The 12,571-nt window shown below is 65.3% G+C and overlaps 1 protein-coding gene across 1 annotated transcript; it reads left to right on the top strand.

Moving 5' to 3' along the window:
* Nucleotides 1–17: 17 nt before the first annotated feature.
* Nucleotides 18–5,532, top strand: LOC147120760 (uncharacterized; the record flags this gene model as incomplete). The annotated part of the gene is made up of 3 exons (XM_085984258.1): nt 18–299; nt 3,063–3,434; nt 5,521–5,532. Coding segments are annotated over 3 exons (666 nt in total), but the record flags the coding sequence as incomplete, so codon positions are not given.
* Nucleotides 5,533–12,571: the final 7,039 nt, after the last annotated feature.

Genomic DNA, 12,571 nt, shown 5'->3' with positions numbered 1-12,571 from the left:
CTGTCGGAGGGGCAGTACTGAGGGAGCGCCGCACTGTCGGAGGGGCAGTACTGAGGGAGCGACGCACTGTCGGAGGGGCAGTACTGAGGGAGCGCCGCACTGTCGGAGGGGCAGTACTGAGGGAGAGCCGCAATGTCGGAGGGGCAGTACTGAGGGAGAGCCGCACTGTCGGAGGGGCAGTACTGAGGGAGTGCTGCACTGTCGGAGGGGCAGTACTGAGGGAGCGATGCACTGTCGGAGGGGCAGTACTGAGGGAGAGCCGCACTGTCGGAGGGGCAGTACTGAGGGAGCGCCGCACTGTCAGAGGGGCAGTACTGAGGGAGCGCCGCACTGTCAGAAGGGCAGTACTGAGGGAGAGCTGCACTGTCGGAGGGGCAGTACTGAGGGAGCGCCGCACTGTCGGAGGGGCAGTACTGAGGGAGAGCCGCACTGTCGGAGGGGCAGTACTGAGGTAGCGCCGCACTGTCGGAGGGTCAGTACTGAGGGAGCGACGCACTGTCGGAGGGGCAGTACTGAGGGAGCGCCGCACTGTCGGAGGGGCAGTACTGAGGGAGAGCCGCACTGTCGGAGGGGCAGTACTGAGGGAGCGCCGCACTGTCGGAGGGTCAGTACTGAGGGAGCGACGCGCTGTCGGAGGGGCAGTACTGAGGGAACGCCGCACTGTCGGAGGGGCAGTACTGAGGGAGCGCCGCACTGTCGGAGTGGCAGTACTGAGGGAGCGCTGCACTGTCGGAGGGGCAGTACTGAGGGTGCGCCGCACTGTCGGAGGGGCAGTACTGAGGGAGCGCCGCACTGTCGGAGGGGCAGTACTGAGGGAGAGCTGCACTGTCGGAGGGGCAGTACTGAGGGATCGTCGCACTGTCGGAGGGGCAGTACTGAGGGAGAGCCGCACTGTCGGAGGGGCAGTACTGAGGGAGCGCCGCACTGTCGGCGGGGCAGTACTGAGGGAGCGACGCACTGTCGGAGGGGCAGTACTGAGGGAGCGCTGCACTGTTGGAGGGGCAGTACTGAGGGTGCGCCGCACTGTCGGAGGGGCAGTACTGAGGGAGCGCCGCACTGTCGGAGGGGCAGTACTGAGGGAGAGCTGCACTGTCGGAGGGGCATTACTGAGGGAGCGCCGCACTGTCAGAGGGGCAGTACTGAGGGAGAGCCGCACTGTCGGAGGGGCAGTACTGAGGGAGCGCCGCACTGTCGGAGGGGCAGTACTGAGGGAGCGACGCACTTTCGGAGGGGCTGTACTGAGGGAGCGCCGCACTGTCGGAGGGGCAGTACTGAGGGAGAGCCGCACTGTCGGAGGGGCAGTACTGAGGGAGCGCCGCACTGTCGGAGGGGCAGTACTGAGGGAGAGCCGCACTGTCGGAGGGGCAGTACTGAGGGAGCGCCGCTCTGTCGGTTGGTCAGTACTGAGGGAGAGCCGCACTGTCGGAGGGTGAGTACTGAGGGAGCGCCGCACTGTCGGAGGGGCAGAACTGAGGGAGCGCCGCACTGTCGGAGGGGCAGTACTGAGGGAGAGCCGCACTGTCGGAGGGGCAGTACTGGGGGAGCGCCGCACTGTCGGTGGGTCAGTACTGAGGGAGCACCGCACTGTCGGAGGGGCAGTACTGAGGGAGAGCCGCACTGTCGGAGGGGCAGTACTGAGGGAGTGCTGCACTGTCGGAGGGGCAGTACTGAGGGAGCGATGCACTGTCGGAGGGGCTGTACTGAGGGAGCGATGCACTGTCGGAGGGGCAGTACTGAGGGAGCGCCGCACTGTCGGAGGGGCAGTACTGAGGGACAGCCGCACTGTCGGAGGGGCAGTACTGAGGGAGCGCCGCACTGTCGGATGGGCAGTACTGAGGGAGCGCCGCACTGTCGGATGGGCAGTACTGAGGGAGAGCCGCACTGTCGGAGGGGCAGTAGTGAGGGAGCGCCGCACGGTCGGAGGGTCAATACTGAGGGAGCGCCGCACTGTCGGAGGGGCAGTACTGAGGGAGAGCCGCACTGTCGGAGGGGCAGTACTGAGGGAGTGCTGCACTGTCGGAGGGGCAGTACTGAGGGAGAGATGCACTGTCGGAGGGGCAGTACTGAGGGAGAGCCGCACTGTCGGAGGGGCAGTACTGAGGGAGTGCTGCACTGTCGGAGGGGCAGTACTGAGGGAGCGATGCACTGTCGGAGGGTCAGTACTGAGGGAGAGCCGCACTGTCGGAGGGGCAGTACTGAGGGAGCGCCGCACTGTCGGAGGGGCAGTACTGAGGGAGCGCCGCACTGTCGGAGGGGCAGTACTGAGGGAGAGCCGCACAGTCGGAGGGGCAGTACTGAGGGAGCGCCGCACTGTCGGAGGGTCAGAACTGAGGGAGCGCCGCACTGTCGGAGGGGTAGTACTGAGGGAGTGCTGCACTGTCGGAGGGGCAGTACTGAGGGAGCGCTGCACTGTCGGAGAGGCAGTACTGAGGGAGCGCCGCACTGTCGGAGGGGCAGTACTTAGGGAGCGCCGCACTGTCGGAGGGGCAGGACTGAGGGAGCGCCGCACTTTCGGAGGGGCAGTACTGAGGGAGCGCTGCACTGTCGGAGGGTCAGTACTGAGGGAGCGCCGCACTGTCGGAGGGTCAGTACTGAGGGAGCGCCGCACTGTCGGAGGGTCAGGACTGAGGGAGCGCCGCACTGTCGGAGGGGCAGTACTGAGGGAGCGCCGCAGTGTCGGAGCGGCAGTACTGAGGGAGCGCCGCAGTGTCGGAGGGGCAGTACTGAGGGAGCGCTGCACTGTCGGAGGGTCAGTACTGAGGGAGCGCCGCACTGTCGGAGGGGCAGTACTGAGGGAGCGCCGCACTGTCGGAGGGTCAGTACTGAGGGAGCGCCCCACTGTCGGAGGGTCAGTACTGAGGGAGCGCCGCACTGTCGGAGGGTCAGTACTGAGGGAGCGCCGCACTGTCGGAGGGGCAGTACTGAGGGAGCGCCGCACTGTCGGAGGGGCAGTACAGAGGGAGCGCCGCACTGTCGGAGGGGCAGCACTGAGGGAGCGCCGCACTGTCGGAGGGGCAGTACAGAGGGAGCGCCGCACTGTCGGAGGGGCAGCACTGAGGGAGCGCCGCACTGTCGGAGGGGCAGTACTGAGGGAGCGCCGCACTGTCGGAGGGTCAGTACTTAGGGAGCGCCGCACTGTCGGAGGGGCAGTACTGAGAGAGCGCCGCACTGTCGGAGGGGCAGTACTGAGGGAGCGCCGCACTGTCGGAGGGGCAGTACTGAGGGAGCGCCGCACTGTCGGAGGGGCAGTACTGTGGGAGCGCCGCACTGTCGGAGGGGCAGTACTGAGGGAGCGCCGCACTGTCGGAGGGGCAGTACTGAGGGAGCGCCGCACTGTCGGAGGGGCAGTACTGAGGGAGCGCCGCACTGTCGGAGGGGCAGTACTGAGGGAGCGCCGCACTGTCGGAGGGGCAGTACGGAGGGAGAGCCGCACTGTCGGAGGGGCAGTACTGAGGGGGCGCCGCACTGTCGGAGGGGCAGTACTGAGGGGGAGCTGCACTGTCGGAGGGGCAGTACTGAGGGAGCACCGCACTGTCGGAGGGGCAGTACTGAGCGAGAGCCGCTCTGTCGGAGGGACAGTACTGGGGGAGCGCCGCACTGTCGGGGGTTCAGTACTGAGGGAGCGCCGCACTGTCGGAGGGGCAGTACTGAGGGAGCGTCGCACTGTCGGAGGGGCAGCACTGAGGGAGCGCCGCACTGTCGGGGGTTCAGTACTGAGGGAGCGCCGCACTGTCGGGGGTTCAGTACTGAGGGAGTGACGCACTGTCGGAGGGGCAGTACTGAGGGAGCGCCGCACTGTCGGAGGGGCAGCACTGAGGGAGCGCCGCACTGTCGGAGGGGCAGTACTGAGGGAGAGCCGCACTGTCGGAGGGGCAGTACTGAGGGAGCACCGCACTGTCGGAGGGGCAGTACTGAGGGAGAGCCGCACTGTCGGAGGGGCAGTACAGAAGGAGCGCCGCACTGTCGGAGGGGCAGTACTGAGGGAGCGACGCACTGTCAGAGGGGCAGTACTGATGGAGAGCCGCACTGTCGGAGGGGCAGTACTGAGGGAGCGCCGCACTGTCGGAGGGTCAGTACTGAGGGAGCGACGCACTGTCGGAGGGGCAGTACTGAGGGAGCGCCGCACTGTCGGAGGGGCAGCACTGAGGGAGAGCCGCACTGTCGGAGGGGCAGTACAGAGGGAGCGCCGCACTGTCGGAAGGGCAGTACTGAGGGAGCGACGCACTGTCGGAGTGGCAGTACTGAGGGAGCGCCGCACTGTCGAAGGGGCAGTACTGATGGGGCGCCGCACTGTCGGAGGGGCAGTACTGAGGGAGCGCCACACTGTCGGAGGGTCAGTAATGAGGGAGCGCCGCACAGTCGGAGGGTCAGTACTGAGGGAGCGCTGCACTGTCGGAGGGGCAGTACTGAGGGAGTGCTGCACTGTCGGAGGGGTAGTACTGAGGGAGCGCCGCACTGTCGGAGGGGCAGTACTGAGGGAGCGCTGCACTTTCGGAGGGTCAGTACTGAGGGAGCGCCGCACTGTCGGAGGGGCAGTACTGAGGGAGTGCTGCACTGTCGGAGGGGCAGTACTGAGGGAGCGCCGCACTGTCGGAGGGTCAGTACTGAGGGAGCGCTGCACTGTCGGAGGGGTAGTACTGAAGGAGCGCTGCACTGTCGGAGGGGCAGTACTGAGAGAGCGCTGCACTGTCGGAGGGGCAGTACTGAGGGAGCGTCGCACTGTCGGAGGGGCAGTACTGATGGAGCGCTGCACTGTCGGAGGGGCAGTACTGAGGGAGCGCCGCACTGTCGGAGGGGCAGTCCTGAGGGAGAGCAGCACTGTCGGAGGGGCAGTACTGAGGGAGCGCTACACTGTCGGAGGGGCAGTACTGTGGGAGTGTTGCACATTCGGAGGGGCAGCACTGCGGGAGCGCTTCACTGTCGGAGGGGCAGTACTGTGGGAGTGCTCCACTGTCGGAGGGGCAGTACTGTGTGAGTGCTGCACAGTTGTGGGTGCTGTTCTCAGTGAGCGCTGCACTGTCGGATGGATAGTATTGAGGGAGTATTGCACTGTCGGAGGGGCAGTACTGAGAGAGTGCTGCACTTTTGGAAGGGCAGTACTGAGGGATCACTGCACAGCCGAAAGGTCAGTACTGAGGGAGAGGCGCACTGTCGGAGGGGCAGTACTGAGGGAGAGACACACTGTCGGAGGGTCAGTACTGAGGGAGCGCTGCACTGTCGGAGGGGCAGCATTGCGGGAGCGCTGCACTGTCAGATGGGCAATACTGAGGGAGGGCTGCACTGTCAGCGGTGCAGTACTGGGGGAGGGCAGCACTGTCGGAGGGGCAGTACTGGGGGAGCGCAGCACTGTCTGAGTGGCAGTACAGAGATAGAGTTGCAATTTTTGAGGGGCAGTACTGAAGGAGTTTTGCACAATCGGAGGGGCAGTACTGAGGGAGCGCTGCACTGTCGGAGGGGCAGTACTGAGGGAGTGCTGCACTGTTGGAAGTTCAGTACGGAGGGTTCGCTGCATTGTCGAAGGCGCAGGACTGAGGGAGTGCTGCACTGTCGAAGGATCAGTGCTGAGGGAGTGCCACAATGTCGAAGGGTCAGTACTGAGGGAGCGCTGCACTGTCGAAGGATCAGTACTGAGGGAGTGCCACAATGTTGGAGGGGCAGTACTGAGGGAGCACTGCACTGTCGAAGGATCAGTACTGAGGGAGTGCCACAATGTTGGAGGGGCAGTACTGAGGGGGCACTGCACTGTCGGAGAGGCAGTACAGAGGGAGAGCTGTACTGTCGGAGGGGCAGTACTGAGGGAGAGCTGCACTGTCGGCGGGGCAGCACTGAGGGTGCGCTGCACTGTAGGAGGGTTAGTACTGGTGAAGCACTGCACTGTCAGTAGGTCAGTACAGAGGGAGAGCTGTACTGTCGGTGGGGCAGTACTGTGGGAGCACTGCACTGTCGAAGGGTCAGCACTGAGGGTGTGCTGCACTGTCGGAGGGGCAGTGCTGTGTGTGCGCTGTATTGTCGGACGGTCAGTACTAAGGGAATGTTTCACTGCTGGAGGGGCAGTGTGGAGGGAGTGCCGCACTGTCGGAGGTTGATTACCGAGGTGATGGCTGCACTGACAGAGGGGCAGTACTGAGGGGGCGCTGCACTGTCGGAGGGGCAGTACTGAGGGAGCGTTGCACTGTCGGAGGGGCAGTACTGAGGGAGTGCTGCACTGTCGGAGGGGCAGTACTGAGGGAGCGCCGCACTGTCGGAGGGGCAGTACTGAGGGAGAGCTGCACTGTCGGAGGGGCAGTACTGAGGGAGCGCTGCACTGTCGGAGGGGCAGTACTGAGGGAGCGCCGCACTGTCGGAGGGGCAGTACTGAGGGAGAGATGCACTGTCGGAGGGGAAGTACTGAGGGAGCGCCGCACTGTCGGAGGGGCAGTACTGAGGGAGCGCCGCACTATCGGAGGGGCAGTACTGAGGGAGAGACGCACTGTCGGAGGGGCAGTACTGAGGGAGCGCCGCACTGTCGGAGGAGCAGTACTGAGGGAGCGACGCACTGTCGGAGGGGCAGTACTGAGGGAGCGCCGCACTGTCGGAGGGGCAGTACTGAGGGAGAGCCGCACTGTCGGAGGGGCAGTGCTGAGGGAGCGCCGCACTGTCGGAGGGGCAGGACTGAGGGAGAGCCGCACTGTCGGAGGGTCAGTACTGAGGGAGCGCCGCACTGTCGGAGGGTCAGTACTGAGGGAGCGCCGCACTGTCGGAGGGGCAGTACTGAGGGAGCGCCGCACTGTCGGAGGGGCAGTACTGAGGGAGAGCCGCACTGTCGGAGGGGCAGTACTGAGGGAGCGCCGCACTGTCGGAGGGCCAGTACTGAGTGAGCGACGCACTGTCGGAGGGGCAGTACTGAGGGAGCGCCGCACTGTCGGAGGGGCAGTACTGAGGGAGCGCCGCACTGTCGGAGAGGCAGTACTGAGGGAGCGATGCATTGTCGGAGGAGCAGTACTGAGGGAGCGCCGCACTGTCGGAGGGGCAGTACTGAGGGAGAGCAGCACTGTCAGAGGGGCAGTACTGAGGGAGCGCCGCACTGTCAGAGGGGCAGTACTGAGGGAGAGCCGCACCGTCGGAGGGGCAGTACTGAGGGAGCGCCGCACTGTCGGAGGGGCAGTACTGAGGGAGCGCCGCACTGTCGGAGGGGCAGTACTGAGGGAGAGCTGCACTTTCGGAGGGGCAGTACTGAGGGAGCGCCGCACTGTCGGAGGGGCAGTACTGAGGGAGCGCCGCACTGTCGGAGGGGCAGTACTGAGGGAGCGCCGCACTGTCGGAGGGGCAGTACTGAGGGAGAGCTACACTGTCGGAGGGGAAGTACTGAGGGACCGCCGCACTGTCGGCGGGGCAGTACTGAGGGAGAACCGCACTGTCGGAGGGGCAGTACTGAGGGAGCGCCGCACTATCGGAGGGGCAGTACTGAGGGAGAGACGCACTGTCGGAGGGGCAGTACTGAGGGAGCGCCGCACTGTCAGAGGGTCAGTACTGAGGGAGAGCCGCACTGTCGGAGGGGCAGTACTGAGGGAGCGCCGCACTGTCGGAGGGGCAGTACTGAGGGAGCTCCGCACTGTCGGAGGGTCAGTACTGAGGGAGAGCCGTACTGTCGGAGGGGCAGTACTGAGGGAGCACCGCACTGTCGGAGGGGCAGTACTGAGGGAGCGACGCACTGTCGGAGGGGCAGTACTGAGGGGGCGCCGCACTGTCGGAGGGGCAGTACTGAGGGAGCGCCGCACTGTCGGATGGGCAGTACTGAGGGAGCGCCGCACTGTCGGATGGGCAGTACTGAGGGAGCGCTGCACTGTCGGAGGGGCAGTACTGAGGGAGTGCTGCACTATCGGAGGGTTAGTACTGAGGGAGCGCCGCACTGTCGGAGGGGCAGTACTGAGGGAGCGCCGCACTGTCGGAGGGCCAGTACTAAGGGAGCGCTGCACTGTCGGAGGGGCAGTACTGAGGGAGTGCTGCACTATCGGAGGGTTAGTACTGAGGGAGCGCCGCACTGTCGGAGGGGCAGTACTGAGGGAGCGCTGCACTTTCGGAGGGTCAGTACTGAGGGTGCACCGCACTGTCGGAGGGGCAGTACTGAGGGAGCGCTGCACTGTCGGAGGGGCAGTACTGAGGGAGAGACGCACTGTCGGAGGGGCAGTACTGAGGGAGCACCGCACTGTCGGAGGGGCAGTACTGAGGGAGCGACGCACTGTCGGAGGGGCAGTACTGAGGGAGCGTTGCACTGTTGGAGGGGCAGGAGTGAGGGAGTGCTGCACTGTCGGAGGGGCTGTATTGAGGGAGCGCCGCACTGTCGGAGAGTCAGTACTGAGGGAGCGCTGCACTGTCGAAGGAGTAGTACTGAAGGTGCTCTGCACTGTCGGAGGGGCAGTACTGAGGGAGCGCTGCACTGTCGGAGGGGCAGTACTGATGGAGCGCTGCACTGTCGGAGGGGCAGTACTGAGGGAGCGCCGCACTGTCGAAGGGGCAGTACTGTGGGAGTGTTGCACTTTCGGAGGGGCAGTACTGTGGGAGTGCTGCACAGTTGTAGGAGCAGTACTCAGTGAGTGCTGCACAGTTGTGGGTGCTGTACTCAGTGAGCGCTGCACTGTCGGAGGGATAGTATTGAGGGAGTATTGCACAGTCGGTGGGGCAGTACTGAGAGAGTGCTGCACTTTTGGAAGGGCAGTACTGAGGGATCACTGCAGAGTTGAAAGGTCAGTACTGAGGGAGAGGCGCACTGTCGGAGGGGCAGTACTGAGGGAGAGACGCACTGTCGGAGGGTCAGTACTGAGGGAGCGCTGCACTGTCGGAAGGGCAGCACTGCGGGAGCGCTGCACTGTCAGATGGGCAATACTGAGGGAGGGCTGCACTGTCAGCGGCGCAGTACTGGGGAGGGCAGCACTGTTGGAAGGACAGTACTGAGGGTGTGCTGCACTGTCGGAGGGGCAGCACTGCGGGAGCGCTGCACTGTCGGAGGGGCAGTACTGGGGGAGCGCAGCACTGTCGGAGGGTCTGTACTGAGGGAGCGCCGCACTGTCGGAGGGGCAGTACGGAGGGGGAGCTGCACTGTCGGAGGGGCAGTACTGAGGGAGAGCCGCACTGTCGGAGGGGCAGGACTGAGGGAGCGCCGCACTGTCGGAGGGGCAGTACTGAGGGAGAGCTACACTGTCGGAGGGGCTGTACTGAGGGAGTGATGCACTGTCAGAGGGGCAGTACTGGGGGAGCGCCGCACTGTCGGAGGGGCAGTACTGAGGGAGAGCTGCACTGTCGGAGGGGCAGTACTGAGGGAGAGCCGCACTGTCGGAGGGGCAGTACTGAGGGAGAGCCGCACTGTCGGAGGGGCAGTACTGAGGGAGCGCCGCAAATTCGGAGGGGCAGTACTGAGGGATAGCTGCACTGTCGGAGGGGCAGTACTGAGGGAGCGCCGCACTGTCGGAGGGGCAGTACTGAGGGAGAGCCGCACTGTCGGAGGGGCAGTACTGAGGGAGCGCCGCACTGTCGGAGGGCCAGTACTGAGGGAGCGACGCACTGTCGGAGGGGCAGTACTGAGGGAGCGCCGCACTGTCGGAGGGGCAGTACTGAAGGAGAGCCGCACTGTCGGAGGGGCAGTACTGAGGGAGCGCCGCACTGTCGGAGGGGCAGTACTGAGGGAGAGCCGCACTGTCGGAGGGGCAGTACTGAGGGAGCGCCGCACTGTCGGAGGGGCAGTACTGAGGGAGCGACGCACTGTCGGAGGGGCAGTACTGAGGGAGCGCCGCACTGTTGGAGGGGCAGTACTGAGGGAGAGCTGCACTGTCAGAGGGGCAGTACTGAGGGAGCGCCGCACTGTCAGAGGGGCAGTACTGAGGGAGAGCCGCACTGTCGGAGGGGCAGTACTGAGGGACCGCCGCACTGTCGGAGGGGCAGTACTGAGGGAGCGCCGCACTGTCGGAGGGGCAGTACTGAGGGAGAGCTGCACTGTCGGAGGGGCAGTACTGAGGGAGCGCTGCACTGTCGGAGGGGCAGTACTGAGGGAGCGCCGCACTGTCGGAGGGGCAGTGCTGAGGGAGAGCTGCACTGTCGGAGGGGAAGTACTGAGGGAGCGCCGCACTGTCGGAGGGGCAGTACTGAGGGAGCGCCGCACTATCGGAGGGGCAGTACTGAGGGAGAGACGCACTGTCGGAGGGGCAGTACTGAGGGAGCGCCGCACTGTCGGAGGGGCAGTACTGAAGGATCGACGCACTGTCGGAGGGGCAGTACTGAGGGAGCGCCGCACTGTCGGAGGGGCCGTACTGAGGGAGAGCCGCACTGTCGGAGGGGCAGTACTGAGGGAGCGCCGCACTGTCGGAGGGGCAGTACTGAGGGAGAGCCGCACTGTCGGAGGGTCAGTACTGAGGGAGCGCCGCACTGTCGGAGGGTCAGTACTGAGGGAGCGCCGCACTGTCGGAGGGGCAGTACTGAGGGATAGCTGCACTGTCGGAGGGGCAGTACTGAGGGAGCGCCGCACTGTCGGAGGGGCAGTACTGAGGGAGAGTCGCACTGTCAGAGGGGCAGTACTGAGGGAGCGCCGCACTGTCGGAGGGCCAGTACTGAGTGAGCGATGCACTGTCGGAGGGGCAGTACTGAGGGAGCGCCGCACTGTCGGAGGGGCAGTACTGAGGAGCGCCGCACTGTCGGAGGGGCAGTACTGAGGGAGCGATGCACTGTCGGAGGGGCAGTACTGAGGGAGCGCCGCACTGTCGGAGGGGCAGTACTGAGGGAGAGCAGCACTGTCAGAGGGGCAGTACTGAGGGAGCGCGGCACTGTCAGAGGGGCAGTACTGAGGGAGAGCCGCACTGTCGGAGGGGCAGTACTGAGGGAGCGCCGCACTGTCGGTGGGGTAGTACTGAGGGAGCGCCGCACTGTCGAAGGGGCAGTACTGAGGGAGAGCTGCACTTTCGGAGGGGCAGTACCGAGGGAGCGCTGCACTGTCGGAGGGGCAGTACTGAGGGAGCGCCGCACTGTCGGAGGGGCAGTACTGAGGGAGAGCTACACTGTCGGAGGGGAAGTACTGAGGGACCGCCGCACTGTCGGCGGGGCAGTACTGAGGGAGAACCGCACTGTCGGAGGGGCAGTACTGAGGGAGCGCCGCACTATCGGAGGGGCAGTACTGAGGGAGCGCCGCACTGTCGGAGGGTCAGTAATGAGGGAGCGCCACACTGTCGGAGGGTCAGTAATGAGGGAGCGTTGCACTGTTGGAGGGGCAGTACTGAGGGAGCACTGCACTGTCGGAGGGGCAGCACTGAGAGAGTGCTGCACTTTTGGAAGGGCAGTACTGAGGGATCACTGCACAGTTGAAAGGTCAGTACTGAGGGAGCGCCGCACTGTCGGAGTGGCAGTACTGAGGGAGCGCCGCACTGTTGGAGGGGCAGTACTGAGGGAGAGCCGCACTGTCGGAGGGGCAGTACTGAGGGATCACTGCACAGTTGAAAGGTCAGTACTGAGGGAGAGGCACACTGTCGGAGGGGCAGTACTGAGGGAGAGACGCACTGTCGGAGGGTCAGTACTGAGGGAGCGCTGCACTGTCGGAGGGGCAGCACTGCGGGAGCGCTGTACTGTCAGATGGGCAATACTGAGGGAGGGCTGCACTGTCAGCGGCACAGTACTGGGGAGGGCAGCACTGTTGGAGGGACAGTACTGAGGGTGTGCTGCACTGTCGGAGGGGCAGCACTGCGGGAGCGCTGCACTGTCGGAGGGGCAGTACTGGGGGAGCGCAGAACTGTCTGAGTGGCAGTACTGAGGGAGCGCCGCACTGTCGGAGGGTCAGTACTGAGGGAGCGCCGCACTGTCGGAGGTGCAGTACGAAGGGGGAGCTGCACTGTCGGAGGGGCAGTACTGAGGGAGAGCTGCACTGTCGGAGGGGCAGTACTGACGGAGCGCCGCACTGTCGGAGGGGCAGTACTGAGGGAGAGCTACACTGTCAGAGGGGCAGTACTGAGGGAGTGATGCACTGTCGGAGGGGCAGTACTGGGGGAGCGCCGCACTGTCGGAGGGGCAGTACTGAGGGAGAGCCGCACTGTCGGAGGGGCAGTACTGAGGGAGCGCTGCACTGTCGGAGGGTCAGTACTGAGGGAGCGCCGCACTGTCGGAGGGGCAGCACTGAGGGAGAGCCGCACTGTCGGAGGGGCAGTACTGAGGTAGTGCTGCACTGTCGGAGGGGCAGTACTGAGGGAGCGATGCACTGTCGGAGGGGCAGTACTGAGGGAGCGCCGCACTGTTGGAGGGGCAGTATTAAGGGAGAGCCGCACTGTCGGAGGGGCAGTACTGAGGGAGCGCCGCACTGTCGGAGGGTCAGTACTGAGGGAGAGCCACACTGTCAGAGGGGCAGTACTGAGGGAGCGCCGCACTGTCAGAGGGGCAGTACTGAGGGAGCGCCGCACTGTCGGAGGGTCAGTACTGAGGGAGAGCTGCACTGTCGGAGGGGCAGTACTGAGGGAGCGTCGCACTGTCGGAGGGGCAGTACTGAGGGAGCGCCGCAATGTCGGAGGGGCAGTACAGAGGGGGCGCCGCACTGTCGGAGGGGCAGTACTGAGGGAGCGCCGCA

This window comes from Somniosus microcephalus, chromosome 4 (assembly GCF_052327205.1).
Source record: "Somniosus microcephalus isolate GS21.2 chromosome 4, FLI_Smic_1.0, whole genome shotgun sequence".
Lineage (NCBI taxonomy): Eukaryota > Metazoa > Chordata > Chondrichthyes > Squaliformes > Somniosidae > Somniosus > Somniosus microcephalus.
The sequence above is the reverse complement of the archived record's forward strand: the minus strand, read 5'-3'. Positions and strand labels throughout refer to the sequence as shown.